The 21,167-nt window shown below is 41.2% G+C and overlaps 1 protein-coding gene across 1 annotated transcript in view; it reads left to right on the top strand.

The window, feature by feature from the left end:
* The window catches only part of Nlrp2 (NLR family pyrin domain containing 2), a 44,591-nt gene extending 24,277 nt beyond the window's left edge, over positions 1-20,314 (top strand). The window contains exons 6-12 of the mRNA XM_021627077.1: positions 1,661-1,831; positions 4,218-4,382; positions 6,465-6,635; positions 7,639-7,806; positions 11,113-11,289; positions 17,577-17,747; positions 20,176-20,314. Of these exons, the coding sequence (XP_021482752.1) occupies positions 1,661-1,831; positions 4,218-4,382; positions 6,465-6,635; positions 7,639-7,806; positions 11,113-11,289; positions 17,577-17,747; positions 20,176-20,314 (1,162 nt within the window). The remainder of the gene's footprint in view (positions 1-1,660; positions 1,832-4,217; positions 4,383-6,464; positions 6,636-7,638; positions 7,807-11,112; positions 11,290-17,576; positions 17,748-20,175) is intronic.
* Positions 20,315-21,167: the final 853 nt, after the last annotated feature.

Raw genomic sequence — 21,167 nt, 5'->3', positions numbered from 1 at the left:
TGTGTGTGCAGAAGTCAGAGGATAGCTCATGGAAAGCACTTCTCTCCTTGAACCATGTGTCTCCTAGAAATTGAATTTATCATTAGTTGCAGCACTTTTGCCAGTGAATCCTCCTGCCTGTCCTCACATTACATGTGCTCTGTTATCTTCTCCCTTAAAGCCTATTTTGTTTTCCCCACTCATAGGTCTGGAGAGGTGGCTCAGCAGCTAGCACTTGCTGGTCTTCCAGAGGGACTGTATTCAGTTCCAAGCACCTTTGTTGTGACTTACAACTGTCTGTAAATCCAGTTCCATCGGGATCATGTATGCTGCTCTTGCCTTCATGGGTGCTAGGCATGTACTTGGTGCATAGGTATACATGCAGACAGAAAACCCACACACATGAATCCTAAATATTCAAAGTCATACATTCTCCCTTAACCTGCCCTAACCTTGTACCTTTCTCAACTCAAGCACTATTTCATATTCAAGCTGTCTTTTTTAATTGATATATATGAGAGAATGTTCAGTATTTGTCCTTCTGGTTCAGCTTACTTCAGTTTACATAATGTCTTTGGTGTTACTGCAAATGATGAGATTTCATTTTTCTATAAAGAAAAATAACATAACAGTTGCAGAAAGATAGAAGTCACTAAATGGAGGAGCCAGATTCAGATAAATACCATGTTCTCTCTCATACACTGATTCTAGATTTTAATTTGTGTATGTGTGTGTATATGTATATACATATATATATGTTCAGGGTTATGTTATGAAAATTAAAAAACTGTAGTGATTAATTTCTGTCAGATGAACACAAACAAAATCATCTGGGAGAAGAAAATGCCATTCAAGGCGTTTTCTCCATCAGACTGGTTTGTAAGCCATCTGGGAGACATATTTTGGTTGATATGAGAAGGCCCAGCCCACTGTGGGGGGCTTCATTCCTGGGATGGTGGTCTTGGGTGTTATTAGAAAGCAGATTGAGCAAGTCGGTAAACAGTGTTCCTCCATGGCCTGTATGTACTTCAGTTCCTACTTTGAGTTCCTACCCTCAGTCATGGACTGTGATCAGGAGAAAAGCCAAATAAACCCTTTACTCCAAAAGTTCCTTTGGGTCATGCTGCTTAATCACCACAACAGAGAAGCAAAGTAGACCAGTAGGCATGAGACTGGAAGGCATCTTAGGAACCATGTAGATAACTGAATGCTAACTAGTTGCATGAAAACATAAAGGCACCAGGAAGAAGCAGGCAAGAGAGTGGAGAAGGAGCAGTAAGAACAAGGTACACGGTAAAATGTCATAACAACCATCTCTTTGGATGCTGATATAAAAGACAAATTTCAAAAACTTTTGTAGAAACTGAAGATGGCATAGTCCTTAAAGCTCAATCCTTAAATCACTTAAAACAAGGCAACTTGAAAGACCTGAGTTTAGATCATCAGAGCCCAGACAAAAACACAGGGTAGTGCCTGTAACCTCAGTGATGGCAGATGGAAGGTGGAGACAGGTGGGTTCTGGAGGCTTAAGTGCCTGCTGGCCTAGCCTACTTGGTGAAATTCCAAACCAATGATTGATTCTGCCTCACAAAAAAGGTGGAAGGTGCTTGAGGATTTATGGGGGCATGCAAGCACACATGAATACATGTAGAAATAAAACTTAGCCTCTTTGTTTTTGTAGGTCCCAGGATGACCAGCACCTGTTAACTGTCTGGACAGACTTTTGTGACATGTTTAATTCAAATGAAAAACTGGTTTCTCTGGACATCAGTGAAAGCTTCTTCAACAGCTCCTTGCTGCAGATTCTTTGTGAAAAGCTGCCCTCTGCTCCCTGTCGTCTCCAGAAAGTAGTGTAAGTAGAAGCTGATCTCCAGAGGAGAACCCCTAGCTTTTGACCAAAGTGCTCACAATTTTATTACTGGAAAAAATCCTCAAACTCCTATCCCAGACTCTAAACAGGTACCCAAGACAAAAGGAATCTAGAGGGGCCCTGCCCTTAATTATATCTAGTGAAGGATCTTTGGTATAATACAGGATACGTTTTTGGTGTCCACAAACACCATAAGAAAAATAAAGATCCCCAGGCAGTTGGAGTTCTACTGTGGCAACCAGTGGGCCCTGGACAGAACAGAGTCCCCAGCCTCTGCAGGCATGTGAGCGATGTATTTCTTTGTTGGAGGGGAAAGGTTGGTCTGTGTACTGTAGAATGGTGACACTGTCCCTGACTTCCCCAGATATCAAAGCACTTTCTTCCTTCAGTCACGAGATGCCTCAGTCTACAGGTATCTGTGTCCCCAGGGGACACAGTCATGACAGGCTGGAAGCCACTGATGTGGAAAGATAGAAAGCAATGTGCCTTGAGGCATGAGCATGAAGAGTCAACTGGGCAAGGTGTGTGTGCCCACGGCCAAAAGCATGCTCACAAATGAATGAAATTGGAATAAAAGTGGTTGCATTAAAATCTTGGCAGGGAAAAAGTAAATATGTAACTTGAATGCATGAGTGCAGAGTGCAGAGTGTGGAAAACTTTTCAGTCTTACTTGATATCATCTGTAGACTATATTCCTAAAAGGCTTAAATCTAGGGAGATGTGAGTCACAAAGGGTTTAGGAAATTTTTGTTAAGTTTTTTACCTGTGTATGTATGTACACCAGGGGCATTCCCAGTGCCAATGGAGATCAGAAGAAGGCACCAGCTTCCCAGGAACTGAAATGTCAGACAGTAGTCACCATTCTGTGGGAACTGGAAACCAAACCTGAGTCCTCTGCAAGAGTGACAAGTTCCTTGACCACTGAGCCATCTCTCTGACACCTGTTAATTCGTTCTTGATGTATAAGGGTTCTCATCTTGTAAGGATTTCACTAACTGTGCCATGTGGTTCTAAATACAGAAGAGCTCCTCAGTCTTTCACAAGACACACTGGTTGTGGAAAGGTGCCCACTAGTAACACATCAAAGAAAATGGATGTTGCCTCTTTTCAAAAAAAAGGGGGGCTTTTGTGTGGAAAATAGCCTATATATGTATGTGTGTGTATGTATGTTTGCATGTATGTGTATATATCTATATATCTCTATGATATATGTATGTATATATGTATGTATATATCTCCATGATATATACATAGAGATATATATACACACATATAGTGCATTTTGTAGATGTTTGAAATGATTAAAGAAACCAGAACTTCAGATAGTTCCTAAAGAGAAATGTTGGTCAATGGAACCAAAGCTTGAGGTGAGAAAGATCTGGAAATTAGCATATATTATAATGTCATTACAGTATTAATATAACATAGTCCATCTTTGCTATGAGTTGGGGGCTTGGAGGGTGGTTAAGATGGCTTTTATGAGACAGGGTCTCATTATGTAGCCCTGGCTTTTCAACCATTCATCTGTAGGCTGTGTTGGCTTCACAATTCTGACAATCTAGCCACCTCCCACGTGGTCAGATTATAGATATATGCCACCACACATGGCAGGAAAGCGTAGATCTTCTGTGTTCTCTCGCACGAAATAGAAAATTACTTATTTCACACAATATGATCTTTCACCCATTTTCTTGAAACACTATCTCCAGGGAGTCTGTTGCCTTCTTCTGAACTCTGAAGGCAGCTACATTCACACATGAATATGCCCACACTCATATTCACATGCAGATACACACATTGTCATGTAATTTAAATCTCTTAAAAATCTAGCTTACATAGAGAATATCATGAGTGTACAAAAAAGGCATATCTAGCCAAAATCAGCATGTTTCTTGGTCATTTCTGGGGTATAGGATTGTAGCTATGAAGTCAGAATTGTAGCTATGTGAGATGGTGGATATGTTAAATATCTTGATTTGGTCAATTAGCTCATGAGGTGCACAGGTAACAGAACAGTCTTGTATAAGTGAAATACAATTTTGTCAATGATGCCTTGAATAATGGGGTGCTTTAATGTGGGGAGGCTAAAATTTAAACATACTGCTTCAGTTTGTGGAGGTAGAGTAAAAATCTCATCTTTTAAAATTTTTACTATATTTATTATTGTGTGGCATATTATTGTATAGTCATGTAATGTATATATTTGTGTGAGTGGAAACCAGAGCAACTTGTCAGAATTGACTCTTTCCTTTCACCATGCGGGCCCCAGGGATCAAATTGAGGCTGACAGGTTTGGTGTCCAGTGTTTTTATTCACCAAGCCATCTCACTGATGCTCAAGATGTCAGCTTTTGTGTTCTTTTCCTCAGCCTCAAAAATATTTCCCCAGATGATGCTTACGAGAAATTGTGCCTCATTTTTAATGGTTATGAAACCCTCTCACATCTGACCCTGGAAGGTGGCAACCTGAACACTGTGCTTCCCTCCCTCTGTGAGGTTGTGAAAAATCCAGCATGTAAACTGCAGTTTCTCAGGTATCTCTCTTCATAAGATTCCGGTGGTATGAGACTATCTCGGGTCTGCCTATACAGCAAATCTAAATTAAAGGGAAAGGTTACTTAGTATTTTTTTTAAAAAACCCTCTATGCAGGGCACACAGACCAAAAGATGAACAAAAACTTCCGTCTTCACCTTCCCTGAGGTCTGAACAACCTAAACAAGTCTCTATGACAACCCTGTAACAGGAAACTCCTAGAATCCCGAGTAACAGCTATATTAGGTTATTTTCTTGTAGTTGTGGTTCAGAACGTAGGCTTGAGGACCCCATCTTCCCAGCAAAGACTTTCCAGAGCACCAGTTAACCCCTTCCCTACCATCACTCTTGATTGGAGTGCCAGCTCTTTGGGGTATTCTTTACTGCTGGTACCACCACTCCTGTCCTGTGATCACAGATCCTAACACGATTACATTTGAACCAGCAGCAGGAACATAGTGTAAGCTCACAAACTATTCCTCTGCATTCCTTGGAATGTGATCTTCACCCATTTAACTAGGTTTTGTTGTTAGTAAGGAGGGGATGACACATCCCATAAGGACTGGCAGACGAGGTCAAAGAATCCATGAGACAAGTTGTAGCTGCTGTCAGTAGCATCCCTGGCAAAAAACTCCTTTTTTCTTTTCCTGAGAGAATTATCTGGGAGTGAACGTGTATAGCTTGAATATGAGACTCAATTTTCATTTTAAATGAATATGCTAATGTCCAAAATGAAAAAATTCCATGTAAGCCCAGTGTATGTAATTTGGAAGCAATTGACAGCCCATATAATATGCCAATACCTTGATTTAATTTGGTTACATAATTATCGTGTAGATCTGAGAGGCTCTTCATTATCTTTAGTAGATTTAGCTATGTCACAAATCTCTACATGCTATTCCATGTGAGTTATCAACTTGAAACATTCAATATGAAGATACAAATTTTATTTCCAATATAAAAATGGAGATAATAAAAATCTGTTATGTGCCTAGAATCGTGGGACTAGGGAGGCTGAGGCAGGAGAGCTACAAGTTTGAAGTACATATTGTGAGACCCAGTCCCTTAAGTAATATAGGAAGCTGAGTTTGGTGGTGCATACCTTTGATTCAAGAACTTGGGAGGCAGAGGCAGAGAAATCTCGAGTTCAAGGACAGCCTGATATAGATAATGGGTTTGGAGCGGTTTGGAGCCAGTCAGGGCCAGATAACAGCTGTCTCAAAACTACATCTATATGTTCATAAATTCATGGCAGCACAATTAGCACTGCATGTATGCACATGCGTGTGGAGCCATCCTTGAGGCATGGAACACCTACCAGTGGCTACAACACCAAAGAAAAAGTGCCTCTCCCTCCCCTGGCTGCCATCAACTGCCAATATCTCTTCAGCTAAGGGTGGGGCTAACGAGGATATAAACTGGGCGTAGAAGTGTGTTGAGTTGGCATGGGGTGGGATTTGTAGGAAAGGATGTGAATAAGATACATTATATATGTTGTTTATTTATGTGTGAAATATTAAAAGAACAAAAATAATTTGAGAGAGTTTCACTGTGTAGTTCTGACTGGCCTGAAACTCGCTATATAGACTAAACTGGTCTGAACCTCACAGATCTGCCTTCCTCCACCCCTAGTTGCTGGTATTAAAAGCATTCTTGGTGAAAATGTATTCAGGAGAAAATGAACTTGGTGAACTTAGGCAACTAGACCATGTTTTTGTACTCATAATGGAAGGTAGAACACAAAACAGCCCAAGAGTATAAATAGTGTGCCTTTAAAACTAGGAAGTAAGCCATTCATTCCTACAACAGGAAAGAAAACACAAAAGTTTGTGGGGGGGGCGGTTAATCCAAGGAGAGCAAGCTTAATCAGAAACAATCTAACCACCTCAACTAGGCCCAGTCAATTTCTGCTAGTTTATTTGCAAGCCTGATTTGGTGTGCTACTATCTCTTGTAATTTATTCTTTTACTTTGGCTGGCTATACACTTAGTGAAGTCATCCACAACTGGGAGAACAGCTTTCCTACATCACTATGGAAAACTCTGGGCCATTCAGAACATACTTGTTGTCATTGCCCCCGCAGGCTGGGATCTTGTTCTACCACTATTGAGAAATGGGATGACTTCTTCCCAGCCCTGAACGTCAGTCAAGTCCTGACATGTCTGGATCTTACAGACAGTGAACTCTCAGACAAGGGTGCCAAGCTGCTGTGTAACACTTGGAAGCAATCAACGTGCAAGCTTCAGAGGGTATCGTAAGTACCTCCTCCTTCCTGTGAAGTCTGAGCTGCGGAGAGGAGAGACATGGGTAACACCACACTCACCAGGCAAGCCATGAGTCCACCCAGAGATACAGGCACCCTGCATCACTCATTTTGCTCTTCTCATTCTTTTTTATCGAGAATTTCATACATTGTATGCATGTGTATGTCATTTGATAAAATTCATTCCCCATTTTCTGTCCTCTGAATTCATCTGCTCCTCACCAGTGCCTCCTAACTTCATGTGCTCTTTGCTTAAACCCACTGAGTCTACTTACTGTAGGATAATCTGCTAGAGCCTGAGTCACCTCCCTGATGCTCCATCAACTCTTCCTACCCCAGAAGCCATCAACTACCAGTTGATGGCTCCCGAGCTGTGGGGTGGCAACATGTGCCCTTCCTTATCCATGCTGGATTTTTGCTGGCTTGGTCATACAAAGGCCTTATTAGGATTTCTTTCCTCATTCCAAATTCCTCATGTGATCATGACTGTGTGATAGACTTTACCTTCTGGAGACTGCTGGAAATGTCCTCTGTTTTAACTGTGTGTGATTTGTTCATTTAGCTGATTTGGTGTACTTTGGTTTGGGGTTTTTGTTTTAGGTGGGATTTTTTTTGACAGTTTCACACGTGTGTACCATGTATATTGACACTCTCACCCCCACCTCCCAATCTGGCCCTCTCCAGTCTCTCTCATTTATATCTATTCATTTTGTATTGTGATCCACCAAAATTAACTAGGGCAATCAGTGAAACTCAGTTTAGAGCTTTGTGTTAAAGCCCTAGTGGGCTTGGCAGAGGAGACACAACTAAGGGTAGTGATCCCTCTTCTCCTAAAATCTATCTGTAGACAACAGTTGAAAGGTAAAGGGTGAAAAAAATAAAATTAAAAAAAAAAAGAAAGGTAAAGGGTGGAGCCCTGTGAGCCTTTCCCCTTCCTAGACTGACTGTTGGTAGAGCCAGTCATGTTTGGTTCAGCTGTTTGACTTATCCACAGGCTGGAGAACTGTCGCCTCACCGAAGACTGTTGCAAGGACCTCTCTCTTGTGATCATCAGCCAGACTCTGACACACCTCAACCTGGCCAAAAACATTCTTGGAGATGATGGAATAAAAATCCTGTGTGAAAGCTTAAGCCACACAAAATGTATACTACAGACCCTAGTGTAAGTCTTTTTCTGCCTGTGTGTGTGCGCGTGTGTGTGTATCTTATACATTTGAGTAGAATACACATAAAAGTAATTCATGATTATTCTAACTACCACACATAGTATGCTAATGATCTCCCATTGTATAGTAACATGTTAATATTATATAGGAAATTGAGAGGGAGATCTCATTTCCAGATCTGACATCCTTTTTGGCTTTGATTTTGAGACAGTGTCTTATGTATCCCAGACCAGCTTTGAATTCATTGTATAACAGAGGCTGACCTTGAACTCCTGAGCCTACACCTACCAAATACCTGGATTGTAAGAATGTGCCACCATGCCTAGCAGAAGTTTTCTTTTTCTTCTGTTTTTAAATCTTTGTAAAGTCTGATCCACTGAGTCCCATTAGTACTGCTGACACACACTCAGGTGTGGGATCATCCACTTGGGACATCAACAACCTCCCAAAGAATAGTGACTCTTCCTCCCCAAGAAGCCATCAACTACCAACAGCCTCTAGCTAGGGTAGGTCCTCAGGAATCCTCCCCATATGTGCAGTATTTTTGCCTGACTTGGTCTTCTGTAGGTAACTAGAGCTCCTGGGACTTGGTGTGGGCCATAGCCATGCCAGCTCCAGAGACACACCTTCACAGCACTCCTCCCCACCCTCCAAAGCTTACATTGTTTTAATATTTTTATGAGACCAAATCTCCCTCTGTAGTACAGGCTGGCTTCCTACTCAAAACAATCCTCCTGCCTCATACTCCCAAGTGCTGTGTCCCAAGCACAGCTGGGTGTCCTCTTCAAACCCTATGATCTTACCCCTGTGAAACAAAGTATGCATGATTGTGTAGAGGTAGAATTAGTTTGTCTACAAGCTCAATGTGGCCCTGATTTTCACCCTGGAATTTACAGGATTCATTTTCTTTTACATATATTTTATTTTGAGATTAAAATATAGTTAGAATATTTCTCTCCCTTCCCTTTTCTCCAAACCTTCCAATGTAACCCTCCCACTCTCCTATAAACTTGTGGCCTCTTTTCAGTAACTGTTATTTTATGCATATATGTGTATATATATTTATTCCTATATGTAACCTTGTTGGGACCATAAAATGTTATTTGTAGGTATATTTTTGGTGCTCACCATTTGGCACTGGACAACCAACTGGTGGTCCCTAGGGCTTGAGCACCTCTCCTGCACCCAGCTTTCCTCAGTTGCCTATTCTTTGTGTACAGCTGAGGCCCTGTGGGCTTTCCCATATCCAGGTTTGCCCAGTCATTACTATCACCCTTACTCAGCTCATATCTGAGCACTCGGCTTTGGTGAGACTTCATGGGGTGTTTCTGGTATTACCAGGAGACATAATCTCATAGTAAACTTCCTGATCCCTCTGGCTCTTCCAATATTTCCCCCTCTTCAACAATCTTCCCTGAGCCTTGGATGCAGGAGGTTTTTGATGGTATATCCATCAGAACTAGGCTCCAAAACTGTGCGGTTTGATTGGTTGCAGTGTTCTGCTGTGGTCTCTAATTGTTGCAAAGAGAAGTTACATATAATTGGTTTGCAAAGAATAATGAGGCTGTTTGCAGAAATTGTATTTTGTATTGACAGCACTGCTGTTCTGCGTAACAGAGGTCGCCACTTCTGTTTAAACACTGGCTCTGTTGGTATGGGGGTACACTCTAGCTCATTTGTTTCTTGTTACTATGATAAATACCATGACAAAAAGCAACTTGGAGAGGAAGGGGTTTATTTCAAATTACATTTTGTAGTCCATCATGAAGGGAAGTCAAGGCAGGACCTGCAGGCAGCATTTGGTGCAGAGGCCATGGAAGGAGTGTTGCTTTACTGGCTTGTTCAATGCTCAGTTTGCTTTCTTATACAACTCAGCACCATTTGTCCATGAGCAGCACCACCTACATTAGGCTGAGGCTCTTCTAAATCAACCATCAATCAAGAAAATGCCTTACAGACTTGCCTACAAGCCAGTCTTATGGAGGTACTTTCTCAACTGAGGTTTCTTCTTCCTAGATTTCTCTAGCTGCTGTCAAGTTGACCAAGAAAAATAAAACAAATAGTGCAGTTTGTGTACAAGATCCAAATTTCCATCCTCAACAGCATGAAAGAAAGGATGGAGGAGGGAAGAAGGAAGGGGGAAGCTGTCAGCTTTTTATATAGTTTTAACCTTTGTTATAACTTTAAACAGCCAGGGTCTGGTGACGAGTTGGTTATTTAAATGAGATGAAATACTGAGTTCATAATTCGAGATAGATGGAAGGAAAGAACTCCCCAACAATATAAATACCCAAACACTAAATTTCAAAGCTGTGAAAACTCTACCTGCCTCATCTTTATTTTTTTACTACAGTAGGTTTTATAGAAAATAAACAAAAACACAACATTGAAAATCATAAACACAGCCACAAGAAAGAAAATATTACAACATAATAATCAAATGATAAAATTGGGCAGAGTCATAAATTGCTGCTTTCAAAGTGATAGCTAACAGATAATATAAAAATGTTACAATGAACAAGGTTATTCAACTGTGTTACTCTAGAATTCATGATAGCCTTATCTTTAACTTACAGTCTCACTATGTTAGAAGGCACTATCAGTCCAAGCATGTTGACACATGCCTGTAAAATGACCTTTCGGAAGTTAGAGGCAGGAGGATCACAGCCTAAGCTACAGAGTGACAAAAAAAAATCACCATGGAAATCTCAGTACCTTCCAAAATAGCCAAACACAGCCATGAAATAATTGTCAGCATTTATTAAGCTCCTACTTGTACAAGCATCAGGCTAGGAACTTACCATTGATCTATGCCCCCATTCATAAAGTACTACAAATTTAATTTCTTTCTTTGTTGGGGTAGAAGAACTGCATTTACCTGTGAGCATAAGCATTTAAAAGGTGGTTGTAAACCACGTATCCATTAAATGAAGTGTTCTCTTTATTCTCTTCTGTAGTCTTTGCCCTCTTCTATCCACAGGTGGTTGTCTTGGTTGACAGCAGCAGGCTTGAGGTTTCATCTCATACCAACGAATCTTTCTTATTCTTAGAAAATGTCATATATGTATTTTGATTATATTTACTCTCCTCCAACTTCTTTATGGAAGTGGGAGTTTTTGAAAAACACAATAAAGAAACTCGCTCTCTCATTCCATTCTAACATCCTCATTTATTCCAATGTCTCTAAGCTTGACTGAAAGCCATAGCTTGAGGTAGAAGGTTGTGGTTTGGGTACATCATCCCAGAATGGAGTAAGGGATTCACTTGCTTCTGATTTTGTCCCTGTGCATGTGATTTTCCAGATTGTGGTCCTGCAACATCACCAGCAATGGCTGCCACCACATCGCAAAGATGCTCAGACAAACACAGAGCCTGGAGCATTTGGATCTGGGGCAAAATCGCATTGGAACCGTAGGTGCAAAGATTCTGTGTGAGGTTTTGAAGGAATCAAAATCTCAGACTAACTTGAAAAGTCTATGGTGAGTTATGCTTTGTTGAACTGTAATCTGTACCTCAAAAGGGCTGGCAGGTGTAGCAGATGCCTTCGGGAGCAATACAGGGGTCTTAAGTCAGTTGAGTACTGTATCACATTTTCTTTAGTATGTGCATCGATGGTTAATGCATAGAGGTCAATAAGACAACATGAAGGAGTTGATTCTCTCTTCACACCATGTGGGATCTGAAGTTCAAACCCAGGTCAGCAGCCCTGACAGCAAGGGCCTTTACCCACTGATATACCTCTCCAGCCTAAGTTGAGTTTTCTTTTAAATCACTAGGCAAGGGCTAGAGAGGTAATTATGCAACACTTAAGATCTCTTGTTGCCCTTGCAAAAACAACCTAAGTTTTGTTCCCAAGCTCATATCAGGTGGCTCCAAATTGCCCAGAACCACAAGCTCCATAGGATCATCTCCCTTCTTCTAGCCTCCTTGGGCAGACAACCATGCATGTAAAGTAAAAGAAAATAAAAACAGAAATCAGCTAATGGTTATTATTTGTTGCTGCACAATCATGAGATCAGGACTCAGATTCCCAGCATCAACATTAAAAAAAAGCTAAGTATGATGGTACATGCCTCCAATGTCAGCACTGGGAAGGCAGGGACTGAGGGATCTCTGAGACTCAATAGGCAGCCATTCTAGCCAGATCACAAACTCCAGGTTCATAGAGAAAATCTATCTCAAAATATGAGGTAGAGAGTGATGAAAGTACACAGTGATAAACCCCTGACCTCAACACACAAGAGCATAATATACATTCACACATGAACACATACACACATATACATTCACACACACAAACAGGGCACACAAATGTCTCCTTGTCCCACAAATCCCAGGCAAGTTAGGAGTCTCAAATGCTCTTGATGACAACCCTTCACTGTGAGAGTCATAAAGGATAATAATAGAAGTCAAATGATTGTCATGCAACAAAATGTCTCCCCTGTTCACTCTCACTGTCACAGATACCAGGATTCCTTGTCATTTTTGTGGTTGAGGAATATTCCATTGTAGTTATCTACCACACTTTCTTTAACCCACCAAATCCACTGGTGGTACTTAGGTTGTTATTCTTGGGCCAGTATCAGTAGATCTTCAATTAATGCCAGGAAACTTAAAAACCCAGACTTGGAGAAGCAGTAAGAAAGTGATCTCCAAGGCATAGGGGTGGGAAAGGAAATATTGATAAAACTTCCAGCTGTTATAAAGAAGACAAGTTTGGGGGCTCATAGTATGGTGGTAACCAAATTATTTCCTTGTGGTCATTGATACACAAATTTTTGAAACAGGTTTTGCTATGTAGTCCAGACTGCCCTAAAACTTGCAATCTTCTAGTCCCAGTCTCCCGAGAGCTAGTTCTACAGCTGTGTTCCACCATGCCTAGTTTGTCAGTTAAATATTTTTAAAGAAATTTTGTCATCGTGTGCCTATAACACACATTAGTGTAGTGTGTCTGCAGTGTTCAGTTTCTGTTTTGTAATAGAAATGCTTGTAGCTTTTAAATTTTCAGTATCCAGGTAATACCACAGAATAATCAAAACAGAGTCCCTGGGTACAGTTCAGACACCAGGGCTTTGTTTTTGTTTTTCGGTTTCTTTGGTTTTTGTTTTTTGGCACAAAAGAATCATAAACTGGGAGTGATGTGTGGCTGAAATCCCATCACTCAGGATGAGGTAGGAGAGTTGAGGGTTCACTGCCAGACTTGGATATATAGTAAGACTCTGTCTTGAAAATAAAACAATACGCTTATGGTGTAAGACAATGTGTACCTGAGGGTCTTGAACGCACTGTCCTACCTTAGCCTACCAAGTGCCAGAATCAACCATGCCTGGCTGATTCCATAGCTTGGCTATCGTCAGTGTTATTGCAGTCAGAAATCAGTATTTTTAATGTATCTTTTAATTTTAATGTTTCTAATATGTATTGTTATAAGGAGTCACTGTGCATTTTCCATATTTGTGTATAATATAATTTGATCATATTTATATCCCGTTAGCCTCCCTTGTCACTCTCCCTCTGGTCCCCTTCCTCTGTCCAACCAGTTCCCCTTCCATTTTTATGGGTTTTGTGTGTGTGTGTGTGTATGTGTGTCCCAGTGTATTTAACCAGGGTTGGCCATAGATAGTGTTACTTTCAGGAGCATGAGCTCCTTGCCTGTGGCTATATCACTGAAAACAGTGTATCTCCCTTTTCCAGAAACCAAGAAATGTCTATAAATCCCAAGGCGGCAGGGGAGGCATCAGTACATCTACAACTCTATCATGGTTGTAATTTATGCTAGTAAGAACACTGAGTGAACATCCTCAGAATTATACAGAGTTAACCTGTGGCCATAGTAATTTTTGGTGCATATCTGCTGGCAGGAGAGTGATGGTGTCAGTGTTGACAGCTCTCTGGGGAATGAGAATGTAGTTCAGCAGTTAGTGCTCACCTAGCATAGAGGTGGCCCTGGATTCCATGTAGTGCCCTATTATCATACCAATAGGGTGTGATAACTCATTTGCTGTGTAACACTATTCCTGGGGAGATAGGAATAAACATCTACTCATTGCAAGATTAGGAACTGATGACAGACCAAAATAAAGTTACTACCAAAGTCCAGCTTGGTGAACCAAAGAGTTTATTGGGGTTGCCAATAGACATATGGGTGAGGGTCTATTAACAAAAGCAGAAATGACTCAAAGGCAGTCGAAACACCAAAGCCCACCCCACCCCCCAGCATGTGAAATGGCTCAAGAAAGCTGGAAACCTAAAGCACACTGCAAACCTGTAGGTGGCACAACAGGTTGGGGAACAGCTCTTTCAGGCAGCTCAGCTAGTCTGCAGGTGTCTCTATTAGTCCTTGCAGTTTCTATATGCATAGTGAGGGAGGGTGCTAGTGAATCTGTCAGTTTCAGGGACTTCCTAGCTTAACAAGCTTCTGAGCTTAACAAGCTTCCCCTCAGGACAAAATTAATTCACCTCCCTTTAGAACAGTGGTTCTCAAACTTCGTGAAGCTGCAACCTTTTATACAGTTCCTCAGGTTGTGGTGAGCTGGTTTCCGCCTTCCACCTTCCTGATGGTGAGTGCTCTCTGTCACGAACAACTCCACATTTGGCTAAGGCTGAGGATCTGGCTTGCTTCCATGTATGTGGACCTATCTGCATTGCCCACGTGGCACGCCTGGGTTGGCTACCCAGAGGCTATTTAAGCTGTGGGCTGGCTTTCCCCAGGGTCCGAGGATTGTTCAAGGTTCCTGAATAAACTGCATTGAAAAAAAAATTATTTTTGTTTCTTCACAGTAAGTCATGTTGCTAATCTTGAGAATCTTAATGTAAATATCTGTTTTTCAATCGTCTTAGGTGACCCCTGTGATCTTTTTTCTTAGTTTATTCCCTTTCTATCCCACCTGTAGCTTCCTCCCCATCCCCTCCCAATTCCACCCTCCCTTTTCTCCACCCATGCCCCTCCCTGAGTCCACTGATAGAGGAGGTCCTCCTCCCTTCCCATCTGACCCCCTAGCCTATCAGGTCTCATCAAGAGTGGCTGCATTGTTTTCCTCTGGACTGGTAAGGCTGCTCCCCCCTCAGGGGGAAGTGATCAAAGAGCCAGCCACTGAGTTCATGTCAGAGACAGTCCCTATTCCCATTACTAGGGAACCCTCTTGGACACTGAGCTGCCATGGGCTACATCTGTGCAGGGGTTCTAGGTTATCTCCATGAATGGTCATTGGTTGGAGTATCAGTCTCAGAAAAGACCCCTATGTCCAGATTTTTTGGTCCCTGTGATTATCTTGGAGGAAATTGCTACAAAATATCAGTCAGCACCAAATCCTTTGTGTATCATCTCATTGGTGAATTCTAGATAGTAGAATGAGGTGTGTCTACTGCAAACATGGCTGTCATAACTAAAAGAAAAAATATCATTATTACTCAAATGTCGGCCAAGCCATGAGCTCAGTGTTTGCTTTGTAAATTCATTCAACAGTGTGGACTAAATTTAGCCCATGACCTGGGCTGTTATCCCACATATGTGAGACTGTATACTTATTCATGTATGCGCACATCACTTGATCCTCTCTTCCGTCTCCTGCATTCTTGGCAACTCCAAATGAAATAAGGCTTTTTCCTGTGCCAAATGCATCCATTTTTCTGTTTCCTTCAAGTAAATATTGAGATCTTTGTCCAAAATGGAATTAATCTTTCTCCCCTGTCTAAAAACTTTAGTCCCTCTGAGCAGATTTCCTCACTTTGTATGTTATCCTCTATCTACTTGTCCTTCAAAGGCCAGTCTACTCTGAAATCTTCTTCCAGTTATCTATATTTCACACCTCTACCTATTCAAACACACATCTAGGTGCATGAGTTGACTTCTCAAGGGTCTGTACTCTGATCTCTTTGTATCCCCTGTGGGTTTTCTTCTCAAACTTCATTTAATGTTTTACTGTAGCTCTCTTCTGCAGAAAATAAGTAGAGCTACCATAACACAAGTGTGCTCTCTTCTACTACGTGAGTCAGAAATCCAGTTCAGATCAACAGGCTCACCCTTTATTCACCAATACATCTCACTCCCACCACCCACCAACATGTTATCAACTCTTTTCCATGTATCCCAAGCTAGCTTCAAATTCACTTCTGATCTTCCCAAAGTGCTGGGACCACTGCCAAACACCACCATGCCCAGTTTTATGTGGCATTGGTGATAAAACTTGGAGCTTATTCATTCTACCAACTAAGCTACAACTCGAGCCCCATAAAATAACATTATGATCACTTTTATGTCCCTCATGTTATCCCTCTGCTCAAAACCCTCGGTGGATTCTATCCCAATCCAAACAAAATCTTGTTGCTGGAGTATCTCCAGTGTGCTGGCCTCTTCCTATGACCTCATTTTCTACAGCCTTTTCTGATTCACTGAGCTGGCTGTCTTGATGCTGTGATTTATTCTGCTGTAGCATCATGTACATATTTTTATTTTCTTTACTGTCCTTTGCTTTGTTACCTTGAGGTGATCTGAATTTTCTGATTGCTTTACGGGATCTCACTGCATAACCCAGACTGAAACCTACTTTCTTGGCCTTCACACATGTACTATAGCATGCTCAGTGTGGTACTGTTCACATAACATTAGTAAGCCAACTTTGGGCCTTTGAACTCTTTCCCTGCCTGGAGATCTGCAACTCCAGATTGCTGCAGTTTTTTCTCTTTTCTCTCTCATATCACCTGTACTCCTTGATCTGGCACTCCCTGATTGCCTTGCCTTGTACACGTCATACTCATAGTATGCCATTTTCTTGCCCAAGAGCATAAACTTCTGTATTTACTCTTGGGGCCTTACTTCCTACTATGTGCCTGTCATACTCGATGATACCCAAAACATGGATTAATGAGCTACTTCTTAAATACATAGTGTTTTTGTTCTATGAAATTCTCATACATATGTATACCATGTGTTTTGATCCATCTCTCCACATCCTCCATGTCTTTCCTAGGACTGCGTAACCCCTCTCCCTCCCAAATTCATGTTCTTTTGTTATTAATTATTCCCCATGGTCAAACAAATACTGTTCATATGCACATAGGTGTGAAGACAGGGGAACCTACCATTCTTCATCTCTAAAGTGAATTTCTACATCAACTGACAATAGCTTTTCAGTAAGGAGTAAGGCCTCTGTAGCACCTCCTCCATCTGTTCTGAAATTTTGGTTGGCTCAATCTGTACAGGTCCTGTGCAGGTAACCACAGTTGCTGTGAGTTCGTTTGTGCAGCAGTCATGTCATGTCCAGAGGACAGCATTTCACATTGCTTCTCTTTATGCTCCAGCTCTTAGACAATCCACCCCCTCTTTAAAGATGTTTTCCTGAGCATTGAGTGGAGACAAGTTGATGAAGATGGCCCTCTGTGGCTAAGCATTTTATCACTTATTCTCAGCATTGTGATAAGTTAAGGTTTCTTTATTAACCATATTCACTGTAAAAAGCTTTTCTGACGAAACTTGAATACACAGATCTGTAGTCATAAACACAAGTATTTTTAATGGTTTGACAGTGTGACCATCTAGTGAAATAACAACATGTTATGCACTAGAAAACTTTTAACCATGTTTACAGTACTAGAAACGCCTCCTTTGTAGCAGCCTTAAATCCAATCAAACTTATTGGTAACCCCTAAAACTGCCATGCCACTATTGTACCAACAGCACAATTTGCCTAGGAGATGAGTGTTGACATATACATAGTACAGTTCTATGTAAGACTTAACAAGTTAAGCTTTGTGTTTTGTCTTCCAGGCTGTGTGGATGCTCCATCACACCACTCTGCTGCAAAGACATTTCTGAGACTCTGAGAAAAAACAAAAGCCTGAACACTCTAGACCTAGCTCATAACACATTGGGAACTGATGCAGTAAAGACATTCTGTGAAGAACTGAAACTTAAAGTTTGCCCACTTCAAACACTCAGGTATGATTCCACTGTTTCCTGATTCATGGTGATTCCTACATGGAGGTCTTGGTGGAGAAGAGACACACAGACTGGGTGATTCACTGTTGGCATCAGTCACTGACAGCTTAATCTGTTGTCATTTAACCAACAATTAATATTTTTTTAACATTTCAAGACAGGATTTTTGGTTAGCCCTGGATGTCCTGGAACTCACTTCATTAAACAGGCTAACCTCAAACTCAGAAATAAGCCAGCCTCTGCCTTCCAAGTGCTGGGATGTGCCACCACATCCAGTGGTCACCGATCTTTACAACTTTCTTCTTTTTTTTTTTCTTAATTTTTTTTATTAATTACACTTTGTTTACTTTGTATACCTTTGTAGTTCCCTCCATTCCCCCTCCCAAACCCTCCCTTCCTCCTCCTTCTTCACGCATGCCCCTCCCCAAGTCCACTGGTAGGGGAGGTCTTCTTTTCCTTCCTTCTGATCCTAGTCCATAGGTCTCATCAGAAGTGGCTGTACTGAAGTTTTAATGTGAACGCAATGTACTTACTGTGTCTATAAAATGTGTTACAAGTCACACCTCAGACCTCATGGCATGTGAGGGGAAACATTAGTTCACACACCCCCACAGAGCATGCTTCTGAACCTAGTCTGATAAATTACATGCTTCCATCATTTAAAAACTCTTTGTCTAAAGTTTACTGACTTTTAAAGGCCAAGCAGCTACAAAGCCTTCAGAGGAAGATCTTTGGACCCTGTCCGAAGGCAGCACAGGCTGTTCCAAGGTCAGAGCCTCTTTGGAGGTGATGGCATAGCTCATTGCTAAAGCACCTTCCAAGTGTGCGCCCTGCCCCAGTTTGTTTGTTTTCATTCCATTACTTTTGTCCTATTTTTATTTTATTTTATTTTTTTTCAATGCAGTTTATTCAGGAACCTTGAACAATCCTCGGACCCCGGGGAAAGCCAGCCCACAGCTTAAATAGCCTCTGGGTAGCCAACCCAGGCGTGCCACGGGGGCTACAACTTTCTTCTTAACCCTTCTGTTGTACTGATAGGTAAACTGAGTTATAGAATGAATGCAAGGGAGACCAAGAAGCCACAAGTGTTAGGCACTGTCTATTAGGGAAAGCAAACTGCAAGTCTAACATGGTGTCTCTAGAAAATTAGATGCCTGATATGATGGCCCAGGCCTTCTGGACCTTGGGAAGTTGAGATGAGATGCCACACATGGGCTTTCATAGTGAACTTCAATCATTCCTAGACTACAGCATGAGATGCTTTCTCAAAATAGCACAAATAAAGTGGCTTCTACTCAAGCAGGAGAACCCCAGAGCCACATAAGTGCCAAACATGAAAGTATGTGTTTGTTGGTGCTTTGAAGAGGTAGAGACAGGGAGGTCTTAAGCAATATACAGCTTAATCTAGCCGATCTATGAGCTCCAGTCAGAGACCCTGAATCAAAATATAATGACTCTATTTAATATAAAAATAATAAATAAAATAAAAATAAAAAACAAAATGTGATGCTGAAGGATCCAGGGCTAGGCGGTCTCTCTGTATTACTACAGATAGCCCTACATACTGATTTAATAGGAAAAAGATGAGTGTGTAGCTCAGTTACTCAGTGAAGTTGCTTAATATGTGCCTTGAATTTGATCCCCAGAACTGCATAGAACTGGGTGTTATGGTAAATTTGGAAGGTGGAGGTGGGAAGATCAGATATTCAAGACCGTTTATACTACATAGTAAGCTGATGCTAGCCAGCATAGGCTACATGAGATACAATAGGATGGGGCTAGGAAGTTAGGGGGTAAAATACTTACTGTGATAACATGAGGATCTTAGTTTTAATCACTAGTACCCACATAAAAGTCTACACATACAGGTCTACAACTCCAGTACTCAGAGATGGAGTCAGGAAGATTCTGGCAGCTTGCTGGCCAGTCAGTTTACTTAAAATGGTGAGCTCCAGGGTATCGGAGAGACACTATCTCAAAAAACAAGAGAGTGGGGATTGAACAGGTGGCTCAGAAGTAAAAAGCACTCACTGCTCTTGCAGAGGACCCAAGTTTGTTTTCAACGACTGTGTAGTGGGTCCCAGCCATCTTTAACTCCCATTGCAGTGATCTCCCACAGGCACCAGGAACCAGACATGCACACAGTGCACACACATATGTGCAGGCAAAACACTCATCTACGGAAACATTCTGGTAAAGAACTGATTAAGACATTCCTATGCCAACCCCTGGCCTCTGCAGACAGCCACAGGAGTGAGTTCCACCAACACATGCATGGGCAGATGCCATATACAAAAATTTTAAATATTAAAATGCAATTCTACCTTGCAGTGTAGTGCTAAAGTGACCCATGAGACAGTTAAGGAATGTGGGAATTCTAAATGTCCTTGAAACAACAAACCATTTTTCTCCTTCGGTTGTGTCCTAGGTTAAAATTTGATGGAGCTAACCCCAGTATCCAGAAGCTAATCCAAGAAATGAAAGAGAGCCATCCACAACTGACCATTAAGAATGACCAACTGGATTCTAAAAAAAAGGGACCTTCTCTCCCTCATTGCATTTTCTGAGGTCATTATTGTAATTTAGATAAAAATCTTTATTGCCAACTCTATTTCAAAGTGCAATGCATAGGAATAAAACGCTATTCAGATTCAAAGAATAAACTTGGTTTCAGAGTTCTGAGAAGCATTTTCTATAAGAAATGGCAAAAATTCTGCTCAGACCTTAACACATCCATATTAAGTTCACCTAAACACAGGTCTCTCTGTGTCTCCTTCTTTGTATATTATACACACAAATACATTGTCTCTTTGTAAATATTAGAAAACATACCCACCCACAGTCTCTTTGTACATCACACACACAAGCACATTCTCTTTGCATATTTATTTTAAACATACATATAATCTACAAATTTCAGCTTCATTTTTTTGACTGCCAAGATCACTTTATCTTTGTATTTTTACAGGAACAAAGCTTAGACTTATACAAATCTTTACCTTTCTCTAGATGCTATGCTATAACTATACACATAATTATGTGTGTGTATACAGTCTCCATATTTTCATTACTTTACCATTTTCTTATTTACAGATTGAAATACACAAGTGGGTTTTACTTCTCGGTAAACACAGCTCTTATTTCTCAATATACCCATGATACATTTCACATGTAGCATTGTTTGGTGACTTGTGTGGGGTTTATACACAGATGTGGGTGGGATGGAGGATAAAGACATTTAGCCCAACTATCAACATAACAGAGGGTACTCAGAGGGCCTTCACCCTTATGGAAGAAGGGGTTAACAGACCTAGACGGGACAGGAGATCCACAAGGGGAGCGACAGAACCGGAAAATAGGAGCCCAGGGGGCCCTGCAGAGACTGATGAATCAACCAAGAACCATCCATGGAGAGGACTT

Source organism: Meriones unguiculatus, chromosome 14 (genome assembly GCF_030254825.1).
Source record: "Meriones unguiculatus strain TT.TT164.6M chromosome 14, Bangor_MerUng_6.1, whole genome shotgun sequence".
Taxonomy (NCBI): Eukaryota; Metazoa; Chordata; class Mammalia; order Rodentia; family Muridae; genus Meriones; species Meriones unguiculatus.
Note: the sequence above shows the minus strand (reverse complement) of the source record. Positions and strands in the feature narration are given on the sequence as shown.